The sequence below is a fragment of the Planococcus citri genome, chromosome 2 (assembly GCF_950023065.1).
Source record: "Planococcus citri chromosome 2, ihPlaCitr1.1, whole genome shotgun sequence".
NCBI classification, from domain to species: Eukaryota; Metazoa; Arthropoda; class Insecta; order Hemiptera; family Pseudococcidae; genus Planococcus; species Planococcus citri.
Genome location: NC_088678.1, coordinates 1,424,382 through 1,441,959, shown reverse-complemented (window position 1 = coordinate 1,441,959; position 17,578 = coordinate 1,424,382). Strand labels below are relative to the sequence as shown.

Here is a 17,578-nt window from a genome sequence, read left to right as displayed (position 1 = left end):
ATCGCATCCAAAATGTATACAACGAGTTTGATTATTCGGAACTTAAGTACGTAGGTATAAATTGTTTGCGCCTTGAACAATAACGCGATGATTCGTCGTACACTGTGGAATCGTCCTTATCAAGAATCGAAGGAAAATTATGAAAAAAATTACAATCTCGTTATCATTATTATCGACCATTCAACGAGAACGGAGATATCCGATTTAATAATTTCACTTCATAGCTCATTTTAACCATGCAAAGGTTAATACTCGGTTGCGCGTTAAAAAACCGTCCATTTTTTCGAAAAATGCTTGAAATTCGTTTCGATTTTACAGCCTGCTCGTCGTACAATTTCATCAGCGGATTCCAAATTTGCGCTTTCAATCATCGAATAGGCTTGTTCAAAAATTAGCGTCGTCAGTTTGCCCAACAATTTCAAGCAAACGAGTTATCACTTTCCGGTAGTTCAAAAGTGAGTATTGTTTTTACGAAGAATTTTACCTACCTATCTAATACCAATTTATAATATGAAAATATTCGTGTGTTTTTTCTCCCTTATTTGTCTTCGGGGTGGAATTCGTTCGAGGAATTTTCCAAATTTGTGGCAATTGAATTTGAAAAATCGTTCGATACTAGGAAACAATTACCCAGTTTAAAAAATTTTCAATATTGACTTTTGAACGGTTTTTATTGAAGGGAAAATTTTGAAATTTGATTGTACCGTACGAAGATGATTTAATTTTAGGAAACGAACGAATCGAAGATAATTAGGTAAACGCTATCATTAATGAGCGCCATTCATTCTTTTTACGTAGGTAGGTATACTTTAATTTTGCAATACAGAATAAGCCGATAACTCGGTAAATTTACATCGACTTGATAAGGGCTTGAAAATTACACGAATATGGCAATTTTTCAAATCATAGTTACCTAACTACGTAGATAGGTACTTATCTTATGAAACATTGTATCAATTATTCAATTCCAGAATATTGAAAGTTCGCGTTTATTGCTGTATCTATCGATTGGATCGATTACGCCACCGTATCATCGAAGAGGATTTTCCAAGGAAATGCATTGCACGTGCTGAAGACAATGGCCAAAGTTAAGCTTTCGAGACGTCAATTATTGACTTTATTTATCGTAGCATGCGTGAATTTCTTCTGTTCCGCGTGTGTTTCGCTGCAAGCTCCTTTTTACCCGAAAGAGGTGAGCAATTTTTTCGTTTTTTTTCTCACTCGTGTTGATTTTTGATTTTTTTTTTCATTTTTGTAAGTGATCATTTTTATCGACTTTTTAGGCTGAAAATAAAGGAGCAACGGCCACCGAATATGGTCTAGTGTTTGGAAGTTTCGAATTGGTGGGATTCTTGACTAGTCCATTGTTTGGTAAAATTGTAAATAATTACGTTTTTATTGCAATATTTAATTTAGTTGAATATTTTTCGATATAATTGGCTGATCTGTGCTGATAAGTTGTCTTCGAGGCGATTTCTCAAGCTTATTTGTTGCATTTTTGAGTGATCTGCGGATATTTTATCGAGTCCTTACTAATCCCATTAGATAGATTAGGTAACTATGTAATGTAGGTAACTTTTGGGTACTTTTTGCTAAAAATCACGAAACCATAATATTCTCAGTCAAATTTTTAAATGAAACGTTCTTTGAAATTCGAATAGGTATCAATAAGTGATAGTTCAGTCAAGTTCAAAGTTTTCAAAAGCCCACAAAACGTTTTTCTTCGGCAGAAATTTAGAAAGGAACTTCCTACATGTGTAGGCAAGTACTTGGAGAAGAGCTCAATATTTTATAAATAATTCAGTAGTGCCAACTAGTAGGTAACCAAAAAACTATCATACAAATAGATGATTCCAAACGAAATTGTAGATAGGTAGATACTATAAAAATTTGGAAAATAGGTACATACTTTTTTGTTTCCTTCTTATTCTTGAGAAGATTGTGAAATCCATTCTTCGCTTCATTACGTTATGGCTCATTTTTTCATTGAACTGAAAAACAAAAACGAAGCAGAAAATGATCTAAAGTTTTAAATACATAGGTAGGCACCTTTTTCGAGTAAAAAAATCCGCACAATGTTTTAAAATGTTCCTAGGCCTGGTATTTTATTCTCTGATGGATGACAAAAAATTTTGAACGACAAATGATCAACTTTTAATGTTCAGAAACTCTTCGTGAATTTTTTTTGAATCTTGTTTATTTTTGGAAAGATTACGAACGATTGTTTGGGAACCATTGAATTAGGTTAAAACAGTATGTTTCGTGATGATTGTTCCACTGCATTTGTATAGAAATTGTAAGTTTTTCCTCGCCATGTCAAAACTTTCTCAAAAAAGCTCATTTAAAAGATATCTGAACACTTCGTAGATGAAATATCAATTTCGAAAACTAAAATTGAAACGATTAGACAAACAAAAATTTTGAAAAACAAGTATTTCATCATCTTCACATGCATGCTTTCAAGTCGTTACGGAAAGGTACAAGACTTTAGGAACATACTGTACTCTCATACGCGTAAATATTTCATCACCGACGTTGAACTTTTCACATTCTTTATCAATATCTATAGAAAAATCTCGCATTTTGTTTACTTTTTAGGGTACAAAATACTTACCTTCTTGCGTGTGTTTTGCTACATATAAATGTTCTAACGATAAACAGAATCTCTGATAGGTACCTACCGACTTCATTTTGCGGATTTTGAAACGAAAATTTAATTCTATCTGCTTACATTTTAAAAATACTCGGGTACTTATAATCTTTATCACTCGTTTCAATGTTGTTTGAATGGCAATGAAACATGAACCGTGTGCTATGAAATGAAATTCTGTCGCACGTGCCTTCTCTCCTCTCTCTGGAAATTATACCTACCTGTCACCTATCTATGGAATAACTATATATAACCTTTCGAATTCGCTATGTGATCTAATAAGTTTGCCAATCGCATTCGTCCGGCTATTTGTTTCCTAGACAAACTGAAAGAATTAAAGCAGATAATTTTACTGATCTACCATTTACGACTTTTATTTTACTCATCACTTATAGGTGGATAGAGTTGGAGCGAAGTTTCTTTTAAGCGTTGGATTAATCGTCAGTTCCACTTCGACCATATTATTCGGGTTAGTATTCGAAAAATATGATAGGTACCTACTTATTTGTATGCTCGAATAAATATAAAGTATAATGATTAATGAAGCTTATAAAAAATGCTATTGATAATGTACTGCATAATTTATATTCTTGCCTATCAATCAATGCAGGTTATTGGACTTGATATCGGGTCGAGCTTTATTCATCTCTCTGTCGTTTTTGCTGAGAATATGCGAATCTTTAGGCGCCACTGCAGCCATCGTCTCTGGATTCTCATTAATCGGTAGCATGTTTCCGGATAATGTGGCCACCATTTTTGTAAGTACCTACCATAGTATATCTACTCATTGCTATTCTTTTTATAGTACCTACCAAATTTTCCATTACGAGATTACATCATCAACCCAATGCTTGCAAACTTATAGCTTACTTAGGTATGCGAGATTTCGTTGAAAAATTTTATCAATACCAGAAGTATAGTAGGTAACTTTCCTACTCGAATGAATTTTCGTATCGTAATGATTACGTTTGGGTATATGATTAGCTCACACCAGTTAGTGATGATAATTACCATCGAATTATCACATTTTCACGCTAGACCAGCTCACGTGTAATTAGAAGTGGCAATGTTAATTATATTGTCCACTCGCATCAGTGTTACCATTATGAAAATTTTAATTTTTGAAAATTTGTCATTTTTTTCTAATAATAAGTTTTGTTTGTTGATTTCAGGCAACGCTGGAAACATTTTATGGATTTGGATATATCGTTGGACCGACTATAGGAGGACTTTTATACAACGTAGGTATCGTGAGACATTTTTTTTTTGATGATTTAGGGTGGTCCTTATGGGAATCTTTTGAACGAAACCTCGAGCTAGATCGAAATAGCATGTCTTAAAAATGTTAAAATCTCCATAATCAAAATTTCAAGTCTCGCAGTTCAATTTTGGGTTTTTGGTGAATTTTTTGGAAATTATAAAAATTCAAGCTGCATTATTTATGGGCAATTTACTTACCTATCAACTTTTTCATGAGATTATATTTTTTGGAACGAATGAGCCAATGTGAATAATTCCTTAAATTCAGTTCCCTCAATAACTACCAATTTTGGGGCCCTCTGGAGCCTCCAACGATTTTTTAATTTTTTCCACAAATATCATATTGCTGTGAAGGACCAATAGTGAACTTTATAGTAGGTAGCTATAACTTTGATCGGTGCTTATTAGGTTTCTTTTCGACGATTTCAGGTGGCTATCGCAAAATACCAATGCCTACTTTGAGACTTTGAGTTCAAAAGAGAATTTTTGACCAATTTGTAGGTAGGTAGGTAGGTAGGTAGGTATTCCAGAAAAAAGAGAAAAATCAAATTTTCAAAATGTTACATAACGAGCAGTTTTTTTCGATCAGATATCATCTGGTGGTGTCTTCGAGATCATCCGGCTCGAGAAAAATCGTATTTTTACCTTTTTGAAGCCGTCTGCGAGTCATTCAAATCTCTCCAGAAATCTCCAATCACTCCGATGAAAGAGCTAAAACTAAATTTTATCAATTGCAGCTTTGGTTAATGATTTTGGACATTCTCTCTCTCAACACGTTTCGTTGTCTACCTACTTTGATTTTTTTTTCACTTTTGGCCAAATTTATAAAGTGGTCAAAAAATAACTTTTGAACTCGCTTTCCTAGAATTTTGCTATATCACCTTGCTTCACTTTGATCGGGAAAAATTGTACTTGGATTGTAGGTGTTTGTGGCAAAATGTCAGTAGTATGAATTCAAAAATAAATTTTGGAAAATTGTAAAATTTGAGGCTCAAAAATGGCACAAAACTACCAAGTATGGTGATGTGTGAGAGATGAATTGAAAGGAATTAGATATTCACATTCGCTTTTCTCACAATAATTTGTATTATAATGAAACAGTTCATGAGAACTATAATCTTTGAAAAGTTTTTTGACTCCTTAAATTTTCAAAAATTCACCCAATCCAAAAATCTTTACCAAATGAAATTCTATTGGAGGGGGGGGGGGTGAGAGTTTTGAGTCTGGACTTTTGATTTAGCTTCATTTCCTTCAAATAGAATAATGTTAGGTGAAAAAATGTTCTCTCGAATCAATATTCTTTGAATAGATATTTCTAAAAATATTCTACGAGTACAACTAAAAATGTTCACTCAATATTTCACAACATTTTTTCACTTCTCATACCCAGTTTTTTTTTAAGAATACAAACAAAGTTCCATTCTAAACTACCATTTTTTGTTGAATTGATGAGTTATTTGGGAGGGGGGGGGGGTAAGGCAATATTCCAGCTCTTAAATCTCTCATTTTAGGGTTACGCTAGTTCGGCTTGATTTGTATAGAAATCATATTGAGTCTACGCCTTTGATTTTACTCCTACTTTCTCAGATGAGTAAGATGAATTTCAAAGTCCAGAAGTTCCTCAGAATAATCCTGTTTTTTTTTTCTTAGGTGGGTGGATTCCCGTTACCATTTTCGTGCGTAGGAATTCTAACTGCAATGGTAGCAGTTTCATTGCTGATATTTGTTCCTAATATAACAGAAGGATATGGCTGTATAAGAAAAGAAGGTGAGTAGGTATAGCTAGCCTAGTTATCAATCACATCTATTTATTGTTAGTTTTTATCAAAAATACCCGAATAATTTTCATATTTTTTGTCTACAGGTGCATTTTTAACAGCTTTCAAAGATTCATCCATAGCTATCGATACCATCAGCGTGATGGCATTTGCGATAAGCGCAGGATTTTATAATGCAACTTTAGAGCCTCATATCAGAGTGGTGAGTTATATTTAAGAAGAATTTTTACTGTGGATTTGAATAAAATGCGAGGAATTAACTAATTTTACTCTCGTTGCGAATTTAGTTTCAAATTTCACCAGTATTAACCGGTTTCATGTTCGTCATAAGTGGAGGAACGTACGCCATCGTGTCACCCATTTTCGGCAGGATTGTCGATAGAGTTCTGAAACCCAAAAGTCTATTAATCGTGGGCTGCGTATTGAATATTATTAGTTTTTCGATAATAGGACCATTGCCATTTTTACCCATTCCATCGTAAGTACTTATCTTTACGGGTATGTGTGCGGCTGCTCACTTATCTGTTGCCTATCAATGATTACTTTGGCTTCTTTCATAAATGCGTTGAACATTTTACCAACTTGTACCTACACAAAGATGATTTTTTTTTTTTGTTGTTTTCATAGGACTTTGGGTATTTGTATATTGGCTTTGTTTATTCACGGATTCGCTCTGGCAGCCGGAAACGTAGCTACATTTATCGATTCCATCAGATCCGCCATGTAAGTTTTAATACGTATGAAAATAGGTACTCTCGTAATTTTGCGAAGCAACTCGCAGGAATAATTTCAACCATTTTTTTTTGTTCTTCTCTCAGTGAAGCCGGATTTCCTGAGAATATTTCCACGTATGGGTTAATGTCCGGTATTTGGACGTCAGCGTATGCATTAGGAGCTTTTATAGGACCCTCGGTGGCTGGATTTTTGTACGATTTTGTCGGATTTCGTTACGCAACCATTTTCGTTATAGTTATTCACGCGTTATTGGTAAGTTACGGTTGCGTTTATACAAAAATTACTGAAAATAGGTACGTTAAAAATTAGTGAAATGGGTAAGGTATAATCCTACTTACCCTGTATGATCGTTAACTAATTAGTTCGTGTATTTGTTAATTTTTTAATCGATTTTTTTAATACCAAGCTAGAGCTAGATACTTTAGTTTAAAAAAACTATTTCATGCCATGCTCAGATTATTTTGAAACGAGTTTTTAATTTCAATCTCACATATTGGTGATTTTTCTTCTGTTTCAGGCGGTCGTTTTAATTGTATATAAAATACAAAGACGAGGTAAAAAAGGTCGCAATTTAAATAACAATGTAATCCTCCAAGATAAAGATAGTATTGTTGAAGAAAGCGATACCAAAGGTTACAACGCGTTCGCGTCTACAATGTGTCTGATAACTGAAGCAAACCCTAGATTTGAAACACATGTCACTGAAAAGATTTCCACAGTGAATGGCAACTGTAAAAATCATTCTTACGGAAGTGTTTAATTACGAGTCATTTGTTCGTTCCTTGTTTGTATACCTAGTTTTATAATTGTGTAATATTTTGTTAATAAATTTTATTCATTTTTTATTCATCGACTTGATAGTTTTCAAATCAGCTCGATTTCAGATTTAGATTCTTTGATTTTGTTCAATTTTTTTTTTCATAAGTTCCTCGCATGAGCAAAGAAGAAAAACTCTACCCGAATCACCCTCGGAAAAGGTGGGATGAGTTATTTTTGGTTTTTTGTTTTTTTTTCAACAGTTGTATCTAATTTCTTATTATAATGTCCAAACAGCCACACTTGTCAGTTCTTCGATAGCCTCTGATGGTAGGTACTCGCGAACACCGAGTGCGTTTTTATGGTAACTTCTTTCTCGACTAATTAAATTTTGTTGCCAATGGTAAATTTTAATCAACGTCCCGATTTATTTCGAATATTTTTATCGAAGCTGATCCAGTTAATTTCGAGTAGGTAGACATATTTATTCAGCATTCATCATTTGTGACGATTGTTCGCTTATTTGTAAAAAAACAAAACATGTAAAAAAATGTACTAGTCCGATATATGAGAGCACTCATGTTGATAATAACCATACTGGTATAGTTTTGCAGGTATACTTAACGTTGTTTTTATGAAACCGGTGTTTTGATAATTATGTTTTCATAAAAGAAGTAGAATTGTAACGCGTGTTTGAGTTTTAATAAAAACACTGGAGCAATATGTAGAACATTACACCCAAATTTAATATTTATTACAAGCTAGGTAAAAACCGAAATTTTCGGCCAAACTAGATCGCCTTCATCCATCAGTAGCGAATGGAAACTGAAAACAATGTTAGTAAATACTTTTTTTTTTTTAGCAGTGTTTTTATTGTAGTATAGGTACATATGTGTAATACCCATAAGAAAGTACATAATAGGGTAATACCTATAAGAAAATAATGTAACCACCATTAATAATAACTTTTAGTAATCGTGAAAGATTATCTAGGTAGGTAATTAAGTGGTAAGAAATCAGAAATGTCACACCTATATAGCCATATAAATAGACCTACCTATAAGTATTCTAATGTGAAGACAAACGACATAGCACAGGTACGGTATGTTATGTACGTATTAGTAAAAGCGTAAGCAGTAAAAGCATGAACGTATGAATAACGAGCATATTGGAAGAACACTCGAAGGTATGTACCAATAATGGAGAGTTCACTGGTCAAATGTCTTCTCAGTGGTCTGGAGGAGCTGCGTCCATTTCCAGATAAGTAGATAAATATTAACATAGCGGTGAATTTTTAAAAAACAAAAAAAAATGCCCTACGCTAATTGATCGTTTAAAAAATCTAAAAAAAATCAGGTGACATGAAGGGTCAAGATGTCTTTATATTTGAGGGTTTTCAGGATGAAACTACCAAAAACCAAAAAAATTTCATTCAACTTTGGCAGAATTCACAAAAAGTTGCATTGATCGTTTTTAAAGCACAAGAAAATGGCATTAAATAAAACTGCCTAAAAACGTTAAAATTATTAAAAGTTGAAAAAATCTGCTGGAAAAACAGAAAAATGTAGAAAATTTTAACAAAGATTGTACCACAAATAATGTAGTGGCTCGGAGCAGGATAGTACATAAGTTACATAGTTTTAAAGGGCGACTAATAACTATCGGTAGGTAGTTTTAAAATACCTAATACGAATCTGGTCTGATTTTTTGTCCCTTTTTAGCGCATTTCACGTTTCAATATCCATAACTAAATTCACAAAATACTTTAGAACTCCAGGAGTTCGAGGGTTGCGTTTTATTGCTTCTATTTTTATTATTTTATTTATTTTTTGTGCCCTTCGTATACAAGACAATTTCTCATTATGCATATTTTATTCATATGGCAAGGTCAGGCTATATAGTTTTGAAAGATAATTATAATAAATCATTCAACTCAACAGACACTCGGAAGTTTCTAAAATTGAAACATAATGAAAACAAAAGAGAAATCGTCATGATGACCAATGATGTTTGAGGGGGTTGGTGCCCGAATTGGCCACCACAATCACTAATATTAAATCAGCACCACTATGTATGTAAGTACATACTAAAAATAAGTAAGCTTCAGTCGCAGGTATTCGCAATTCATATTTTCGGTTCCCATACGGATACGGAGTATCATTTTATAATTTAATCGAGTGATGATAAAATTGGCAAGGTTTGATTGACAACGGTTCGCGTCATTAAATAATAAATAGCCAAGATATAAGTAAGTAAGAGTTGAATCAGTGGGAACAGAAAGGGACCAAGTCAATTTTTTTTTCACGGATATTGGGGTTTCAAAGTACGGCGGATCGACTGCTGATGTCAGATTTCCGTAAAACTGCCGGGAAAGTGGTATTTGGGCGCAGAAAAAGGGCGGATCCGCATTTATGACTTTTTTGTAAAAATTTTTAAATTCTTTGAAAAATAACTAACATTTTTGAGAAGACCATTTTTTGAAATTTAAGTTAATCTCTGAACTGAAAAATGATGAAAAAATTAACAGCTTCGGCAAAAAGTCTTATACCTCAAGGGGTTTTTGGTCAATTTAAACGAGATAGCACTCTAAATGATGTACTTAGATGTAGAATCAAGCCCCATTCGTGCCCGAGCAATTTCAAAAGAAATTTTTTCGATTGGGTGCAGAAAGGGTCTAAGTCGACTAAGTCCCATTTGTTTAGGCAGCAACAGCGCCGGCGCACGTGAATATTTTTTTTCTAAACAATGCTAAAAATTGTGTCTTGGGGTCCTCTTTCAATGACCTTAAGCATGTTTACCAAAAATTTTTGATTTTCAAATAAATCAGTTTTTTGTTATTCCTGAAAAGTGCGAAAATGGACTTAGCCCCTTTCTGTTCCCACCAATTCAGTTGTTGTTTTATTCGGTCTATCGGCCTCCATTTGTCGCGAATTGATCGATATTTTCAAATACTTCCCGTAAGTAACTAATTCTGTATTGTGAAGAATAAGTTTCCAACTCCTGCAGTTCCATTCCATCCAAGCAAGGCTCTCTCTCCCTCTCTAGATTTCATACTCCACGAAGTGAAATCATCTTAATTATTGGTTGTTGGTTATGTAAGTTTGAATGTTCTGAATTATGTATTTACACCATCTTGATTTTTTCAAAAAAATATCAAGAGATTAAGGGTAGGTAAGACCACTATTTTCATCAGTTTTCCAATTTTCAAAAATTATTCACCGATGTAGGTAATTGCAATTGCACCTCTCTTACACCTGAAGCACAATTTAAAAAAAAAAGAGTGATCGAATTCGAAAAAAATAAATTCAAAGTATTTACAGGTACTGGTAGGTAGGTAGGTACTCCTCAACCATTTAACGTCCTAACCTCCTACAGAAGTTCAAAAGGCCAGTAAGAGAAAATTCATTGGCTCGAAACTGTACCTGGCATCATTCAATTTTTTGACAATTTCGATAGCTTTTGAGGGAAACTTTTCACATCATGACAATTGGGAGAAATTTCATTTCAGAACCTTCGGAATTTCGGTCAAAGAATAAAAACCTTACCTGCTCGGTATTTTTATGCAGCATCAAAATTTTTCAACCGGTTAAAATTTTCGTTTTGGAACACTACCAAACTTTTTTGATGATTTTTATACTTATTTAATTTTTGGAAGTTTTTTTGAAAATTTGGTGCTGAAGTAATTTTGAAGTTTTTACATTGAAATGAGATGCTTACATCTCATTTTCTCCTTCAAATTTCAAGATGACATTTCAATAAATACTATAAGGTGCTTCGCTTCCTGGGCTGCTCGCTTGGTGGGGCCATACCTGTGGGTAAAGTGGGGTTCGAAAACTGTCACTTTTATGTATTGCAAAATTACAACCAAAAAAAAACAATTAAATTTTCAATTAAAAATTCAAGTCTGCAATTGAAACGATAAATCGAATCAAAAAGTTTTCCATTTGTTTTTCATTTTCATGATTTCATTGTTTTTTTATTCAGAGATAAGTTTTTTCGCGATCAATTTCATTTCCAGATTCTAAAGTTAATGAGGATATAGAAATTTCGTTCATTTCGGAAAAAAAAAGAAGTTGGTACGCGAAGGAGATGAACATAGAGAGAAATAGCAAACAAAAACACAAATCCATAACGTAAAAGAAATGAAGCTTGCAAGGGCAAAAGCGATCGAAAATTTATATTTTGAGAAAAAAATTATATTTTTTGTTGAGGAGATTATTATTTTTACATCAAAATTTTAGAATTTGAATGTCGACTTAAAAAAAAATTAATCTGAAAAAGAATAGCGAACAGGTGCTTTCGAAAATTCGTATACTATGAGAAGCAAAAAAACGACATTTTTTTATGCAAAAAGTTTATTTTTTTGAAATTCAATATTTCCTAAATTTGAATATTAGGTACATAGGTAAATAGCTTAATTTTTAGAAATTTCAGTTTTGAATAAGAAGAGCAAACGAGGCCGAGCGAAGTAGAGGCAGAATGCTTTCACGCAATCAGTTAGAGGCCTAGGTACCTAATTCAGCAACATTTTCAGCGACCCGAATTTCCCTAAATTTTCCAAATTATTGAATTTAGATTTTTTAATTCATAAATTTGCCGACTTCAACATTTGACGATATTTTTCGAATGTAATCAATTTTTAAACTTTTTTCAAAACATTTGCACTATTTTTCAAAATTTTGGCAACATTTCGTCACAATTACAAAATTTGCCGATTTCTGTAGTAAATTTTTCGAAATTTTTTGGAAAAATTTCCCCGCAGTTGTCAACATTTCAAGATTCATGGTTTTTAAATTTTTCGAAAAATTTCACCCAATCGTAAAATTTGCCTATTTTGAAGGAAATGTGATCAATTTTTGGAAATTTTCCGACTTTTTGACCAGCCTGGTCGTCTTGTGCCTGCCACGTACCTAACCTATGTAGTTACTGTTTTATAAAATATAAAATAAATGTACTAGGCCTACATATGTACTATCATTCCGAAAGAGAAATAAATTAAAACGATTTGAGTATTTATAACTTTAAGCTTCTGAGAAGCATTAACGTATTTACTGAGATTAATGACCAAAATACTTAATGGACACTATGTCCATGTTTTGCACTTTAAACAACTTCAAATTTCGTAAATCTCTGTTGAATTATTCTAGGCATATTATACTTACATACCGCTACAAACAAATCTCAAATTTCAGTACTTACATGGAATATAGGTATCTGAGGAAAATCTTGGCTCAACCACATATATACATCTTCACGCGGATGGACTCCTATCCATCATTTGGATACTGACACTCTCCCAGCTCGGGGTTAAAGCTGTTAAATCCAAGGATTGAAGAACCGAATTTTAAAATAATTAAATTCGTCGAGAAATTAAACGCGAATTCAAAATTTACTTCACACTTTACTTAAGTGTAAATCGAAACGTCACTTCGAGAAATATTTAAATACAAATCATCAACTTCAAAGAAAAGAAAGTCCGAAGCCAATTCGACCTAATTTATCTACCACCAGAAAAAAAGTACCAGGTAAGCACTTACGTAGACGGTATAAGTAGTATAGGTACTGGAAAAGTACACAGGTGTGATTTAACGTACATACCTAAATGTGAGATATCGTAGCCCAGCGCCCTCGAATAAGTTATTTGAAGCCCCGCCATTTTTTTTTACCGAGTGGTGGGAACGTATAGGAGCAGTCAAGAGAACAGAACTTGGTAAACGTCGAATTGTATTTGAATTTCATTGGGCAATGCAACAATCATGGCTGTCATTGTCAACTTTTCAAACTGTAATCTTCACCTATGACTAACTAGTGGATTAGAGGAGAGAGCTTTTATTTATGAATACACGTACCTAGTACCTTGTGGTGCCCGGGTCTTTTATGGTAATTGTGGTGCCCGCGTACATAGAGGATCATATATATATGTATGATAAAGGTGTTTTGGAACAGTTTATTTTTTGGGGGGTTTTTAGTCATAGTGGTGCCCGTTATATAAACTTGGTACTTGTGGTGCCTGCCTCAAAAATTTTTTTTCACCTTAGAGTGCATTTCATCAAATTCTACATCGTTTTATATAAAAAGACCTTGTGGTGCCCGATTTGGGCGCCACAAGCCCAAAAACGGGCACCACAATGACTACGTATACTTAAAACGGGCACCACAATGACTAAGTTCAAATCTATAAGTATGTATTTAATACCAGCTAAAGTTGTCAGGTTTTACGAGAAAAATTTCTTCAACCATGTTATTGAAAATAAGTCGTGCCAGGAAGCCCCCCCCCCTCCGCAAGTTCTCAAAATATATCAGAAATTTGTAAATTAGAAATTTTCACGTTATTTACTTTCTACTCGTAATCCTTATTAGATTTAGTTCATTTTCATTAGAAATAGATACTTATACCTACTAAGTATTAAACATTTTTGACCCCTCTAGCTGCACACTGAAAAAAGTGAAAACTAGCCCCGTTCTCAAGAAAAGAGAAAAATGAAATTATGTTCTTACATTAAAAAAATAATCCTCGGATTTGGACTAGTCTATGAGGACCAAGCTATTGATTTCAGTAATTGACCACTTTCGGCGTAAATTGCCAATTATTGCCATAGTGAATTTTTTTTTTTTGGTGTTTATAATTTAAAAGATTATTGCACCCGAAAGGGGGGAAGGTTAGATTAGGAAGGTACCTATTGGGAAAGTTTAATTTTTAATTTTTTCAACTTTGCAGATCTTTGTGTAGGTTATGAACATTGTTGGGGAGGGGGAGACTGAGGGAAGGCTTTTCTTGAGGAAAAAAATCATCTAGAAGTATTCTGCTCATAGATGAAAATTTAATCTTATTCGATATTTTTCAACTTTGGGAGGTTCATACAAGGGAACCAACATCATTTGGAGAACCAATAAGAAACTTTTTCTTCAAAGTGTGGTTAATTCAAAAGTACAAGTATACTCTGCTTAGGAATAGAACATTTTCAAAAAATTCGTACAGAAATGAATTTTTTATTTTTTTGACTTGGAAGGGCTTTATATAAGGGAACAAACATCATTTGAGATCCGCAGGAAACTTTTTCTTGAAAATGTGCTTACTTAGGCCTATTCAGAAAGACTGTGCCCATTGCCCATAAATGAATAATTTTAAAAGAATTTCTACAGACATGGATTTTTCAAAGTCAGTCTTGTTTCCGAAAAAAAGGACAAAAAACGTGCTAAGTACAGGAAACCACTTATCTGTAGGAAAAGATAAAGAAGCCTTGACGTGAGATCTATACGAATCTATTTGTACCTACGTAAATACATATTATAAAAATGTCTCTTACCAATAGGACAAACCTATCATATCTTCATTGACGCTTGAGATAAGAGAAATGTGCATGTGTTGACTGTTGTGTGGTCTAGTGTTTACTCTTATTTTTAGTAAGTACCTATGTAGGTATGTAATGTACCTATTTGAAGATGGAACTGTGTACCGACGTTCCTTATGCTATCTTGGGCTCTACGTTTGTCAATACTGCATTTCTTATAACGAGTGCTGCACTTGCCATGCAGGTAGGACTGCACGTACCACAGCGAAAGAAAAGTTCATCTACACGGTACAGGATTTGGAAACTCAAAATTCGGGCTATACTCGGTTTTTTGTGCCATTTGTCATGCTGAAAATTTGACTACCTCCCCTCTCAGGCTCTCAATTGTGTCTTCTCGTTTTGTAGGAAATAAATTCTAAAAGATTACCTACATAAGTTTTTGGCTGTTTTTTTAGATTTTTTTTCAAAATTCTTTACCTAACCCTGAACTATTCTGTACCTATCTATCTAATAAAGTTTTTCCTCAATTCGCGAATGAAATAGATTACTTAGATTATAAATGTGCTTAAAGTAGATTTTATAAGTAGGTAGGTACTTTTATTGTAGATGATTAAAAGGGTAGGCTTATCTATGTACCTTATGTAACTTGATTATATGTAGTCAGGGTTGGGCAACGAGTTTTTTTTCAACTTCAACTCAGTTCTCTTTGTGCGATTCTTTTTCAGAAAAAGTTAAAAAGACCGATGAATCACATTCTTATTTTTCCAAACTCTTTTCAACTTGTAACTTTTTTTCACTACCCGGCCTAATGAATACTTATTGAATTTATTCAACATGAAATTCTCATATTTCATCCGCCCCCCCCCTTTTATTGTAAATTATCTATTTAATGAGCATTCTGTAAATTAGGACCAAGGCACTTTTCAGAAAAAAAAATCAGTTGAAAAGAATCAAACTCTTCAGAAAGAGTTATCAGCGTTCAAATTATTCTTTTGTAAGAAGAGTTTTAAAAGAGTCAAGTTACAAATTCTTTTCCGAATAAGTTGATTCGTTTTCAAAAAAAAGTTTGCCCAACCATGGGTATAATTTCAAGTTTATTAAAGCAGTAGGTATCTTCTAATCAGTAATCAGAATATATTTATTAAAAAATTAATAAATTCTCTAAGCTCTGATTATAATCTTGAGTTTAATGAAGGAGCACATTTGAAACGTTCGTATCAATATAGTCATTAAAAAATTTTGTAAATTCTTTAGGGAGTTTAATTAAGACCACAAGAACGGAGTCACAGTTGTAAAACACAGTTCATGATGGTCATACTTTTTCGATCATAAAAAATATCAAACTGAAAGTTGCGTTCTTTCAATTAAATTTCTAAAGTACAAATGACTTACCCTTCAACTTTCATGTTAACTTTTTGTTTGCATAAAAAAAGTTTGTTTTCGAGAGTTTCGTGTTTCTGTAGTTTTGTGATAAATGAAATGTGAACCAAAGAAAGTGTTCAATGTTGTTTCAACAATTATCAGCTTACAAACAAAATGTGTAGGTAACCACTGGACAAGAACCGACTCCATGCTACCCTATATACCCATGAGAACAAGAGATCCTTACAGAATTATCAAAGTGATGACTGATGAAAGAATCGATGGAAATTCCCTTCTGCGACGGGCCAATCCTTTCAATCTATAGTGTACCCATGAATACGATGTTTTCATCGTCAGTAACAGATATGGATATTTAACAATTGCAAAATTTGATAAAACTAAAATAAATGAAGAGATAGGTATTTGCCGAAGTTCCCAAATAAGAAGATAAAAGATACCTACCGTTGAAAGTCATCTAGTAGATTATGATTCGGAAAAAAATTATTTTTTAAAATCTCAACTTTCCTGTGAGAAACGTATTTGAAAACGTGTTTCAATTACATGGCAGACAAAAAAAAAAAAAAAAATGCAATGATTGCTATGACGACACAGCTATAGACAGGACACAACTGAGCAATTTCAAATTCCTGGCATATACCTAAATACTTCTGGGAGGACAGTATCTAATTCACTTACTACCTATACTGATGAAATATCTAAACAACTTAAAGGCATTTTTAAAGGATAATTCGTCCAATCCTGCATGAGATATCGACCTGCTCACTTCCAACCTTGACATAAACGTTGCGGCTGAAATAAAATGCACCAAAACAACTACATCTGTGGTGGAAAGAAAACAGTTAATTGGTTACAAATTCGAAAAGTATCGAGGACCATTCATGAAAGCGCTGTAAAATCCAGAAAAAATGAATTTCCTTGGACTCCGATTATGAGATATTAGGCAATTGCGATAGCAAAGACTTGAAATTATGGAGCTGGATATACCTACCGTATTACGATGGACAACTACAGACAAAGCATTAGAATATGACATTTATTTCAAGCAGCATTTAGGAAAAAATTTGGGAAAACTACAATGAGTTGACAATTCAGTGCACATCCATGATCTAAACCATCAAGGTCATGGTTGCCAAACGTTTTTTCCTTTGAGTGCCTACTTGTACAATTGTACATACATATATTTGAAGGATGGAAGCGGCGATCATTATCTCATCTATATTCAAAAGCACCTAATCTTATTAGGTAATATGTAGTTGTAATTTCATCTACAGTACCTATTGCATTATCAATAAACATTAACCATCCTCGCTCAATATAAGAATAAAATTGAAAGAATTTCTTTAAATTGATTGTACATTTTTTAAAATACCTGGAATATAAACTGGGGCTAAAGTCCCACATTTCTGGGAAAATTGAGCTTAAGAAAAAGTTGCAACATTTTTACCCATTTTTCAAAATAAATTGATAGTGGCATTATGTAGAGGCAATCTTTGGCTTCAAAACGTACTTACCTTAAGAGAGCTTCCAATGACGTTTAGAAAATGACGTGGAATTTTTTTTTCATCGGGTACAAAAAGGGCATTTTGCGATAGGATAAAAAATTTACCCTGGGATCTTGACACTTTTCTGCTCTCATTCAATTTGTAGCTATTTTTACAGACGGGTACCAGATGATCAGATCGGATATCAAAAATTTGTGATTCAAGAAGTAAAGTAAAAACCAA

At 33.3% G+C, this 17,578-nt stretch overlaps 1 protein-coding gene and 1 long non-coding RNA gene across 2 annotated transcripts; one reads left to right on the top strand and one right to left on the bottom strand.

Moving 5' to 3' along the window:
- Positions 1-228: 228 nt before the first annotated feature.
- On the bottom strand, positions 229-12,763 carry LOC135833916 (uncharacterized). The gene is made up of 2 exons (XR_010556587.1): positions 12,379-12,763; positions 229-1,991 (listed from the first exon to the last, which is right to left on the bottom strand). It is a non-coding gene; the product is annotated as an uncharacterized LOC135833916 (long non-coding RNA).
- LOC135833915 (MFS-type transporter SLC18B1-like) lies at positions 1,059-7,268 on the top strand. The gene is made up of 11 exons (XM_065347743.1): positions 1,059-1,192; positions 1,284-1,379; positions 3,046-3,119; positions 3,261-3,408; positions 3,823-3,891; positions 5,561-5,678; positions 5,775-5,890; positions 5,976-6,166; positions 6,316-6,411; positions 6,507-6,675; positions 6,941-7,268. The coding sequence occupies exons 1-11, from the start codon at positions 1,079-1,081 to the stop codon at positions 7,181-7,183; spliced, it is 1,434 nt and encodes a 477-aa protein (XP_065203815.1). The 5' UTR covers positions 1,059-1,078; the 3' UTR covers positions 7,184-7,268.
- Positions 12,764-17,578: the final 4,815 nt, after the last annotated feature.

Excerpts from the sequence above, each read along its gene's own strand:
- LOC135833915 (XM_065347743.1), top strand. The coding sequence starts at position 1,079 with ATGGCCAAAGTTAAGCTTTCGAGACGTCAATTATTGACTTTATTTATC. Across the intron at positions 1,380-3,045 it reads GTCCATTGTTTGGTAAAATT|GTGGATAGAGTTGGAGCGAA; the intron begins GTAAATAATTAC and ends CATCACTTATAG. Across the intron at positions 5,679-5,774 it reads TGGCTGTATAAGAAAAGAAG|GTGCATTTTTAACAGCTTTC; the intron begins GTGAGTAGGTAT and ends TTTTGTCTACAG.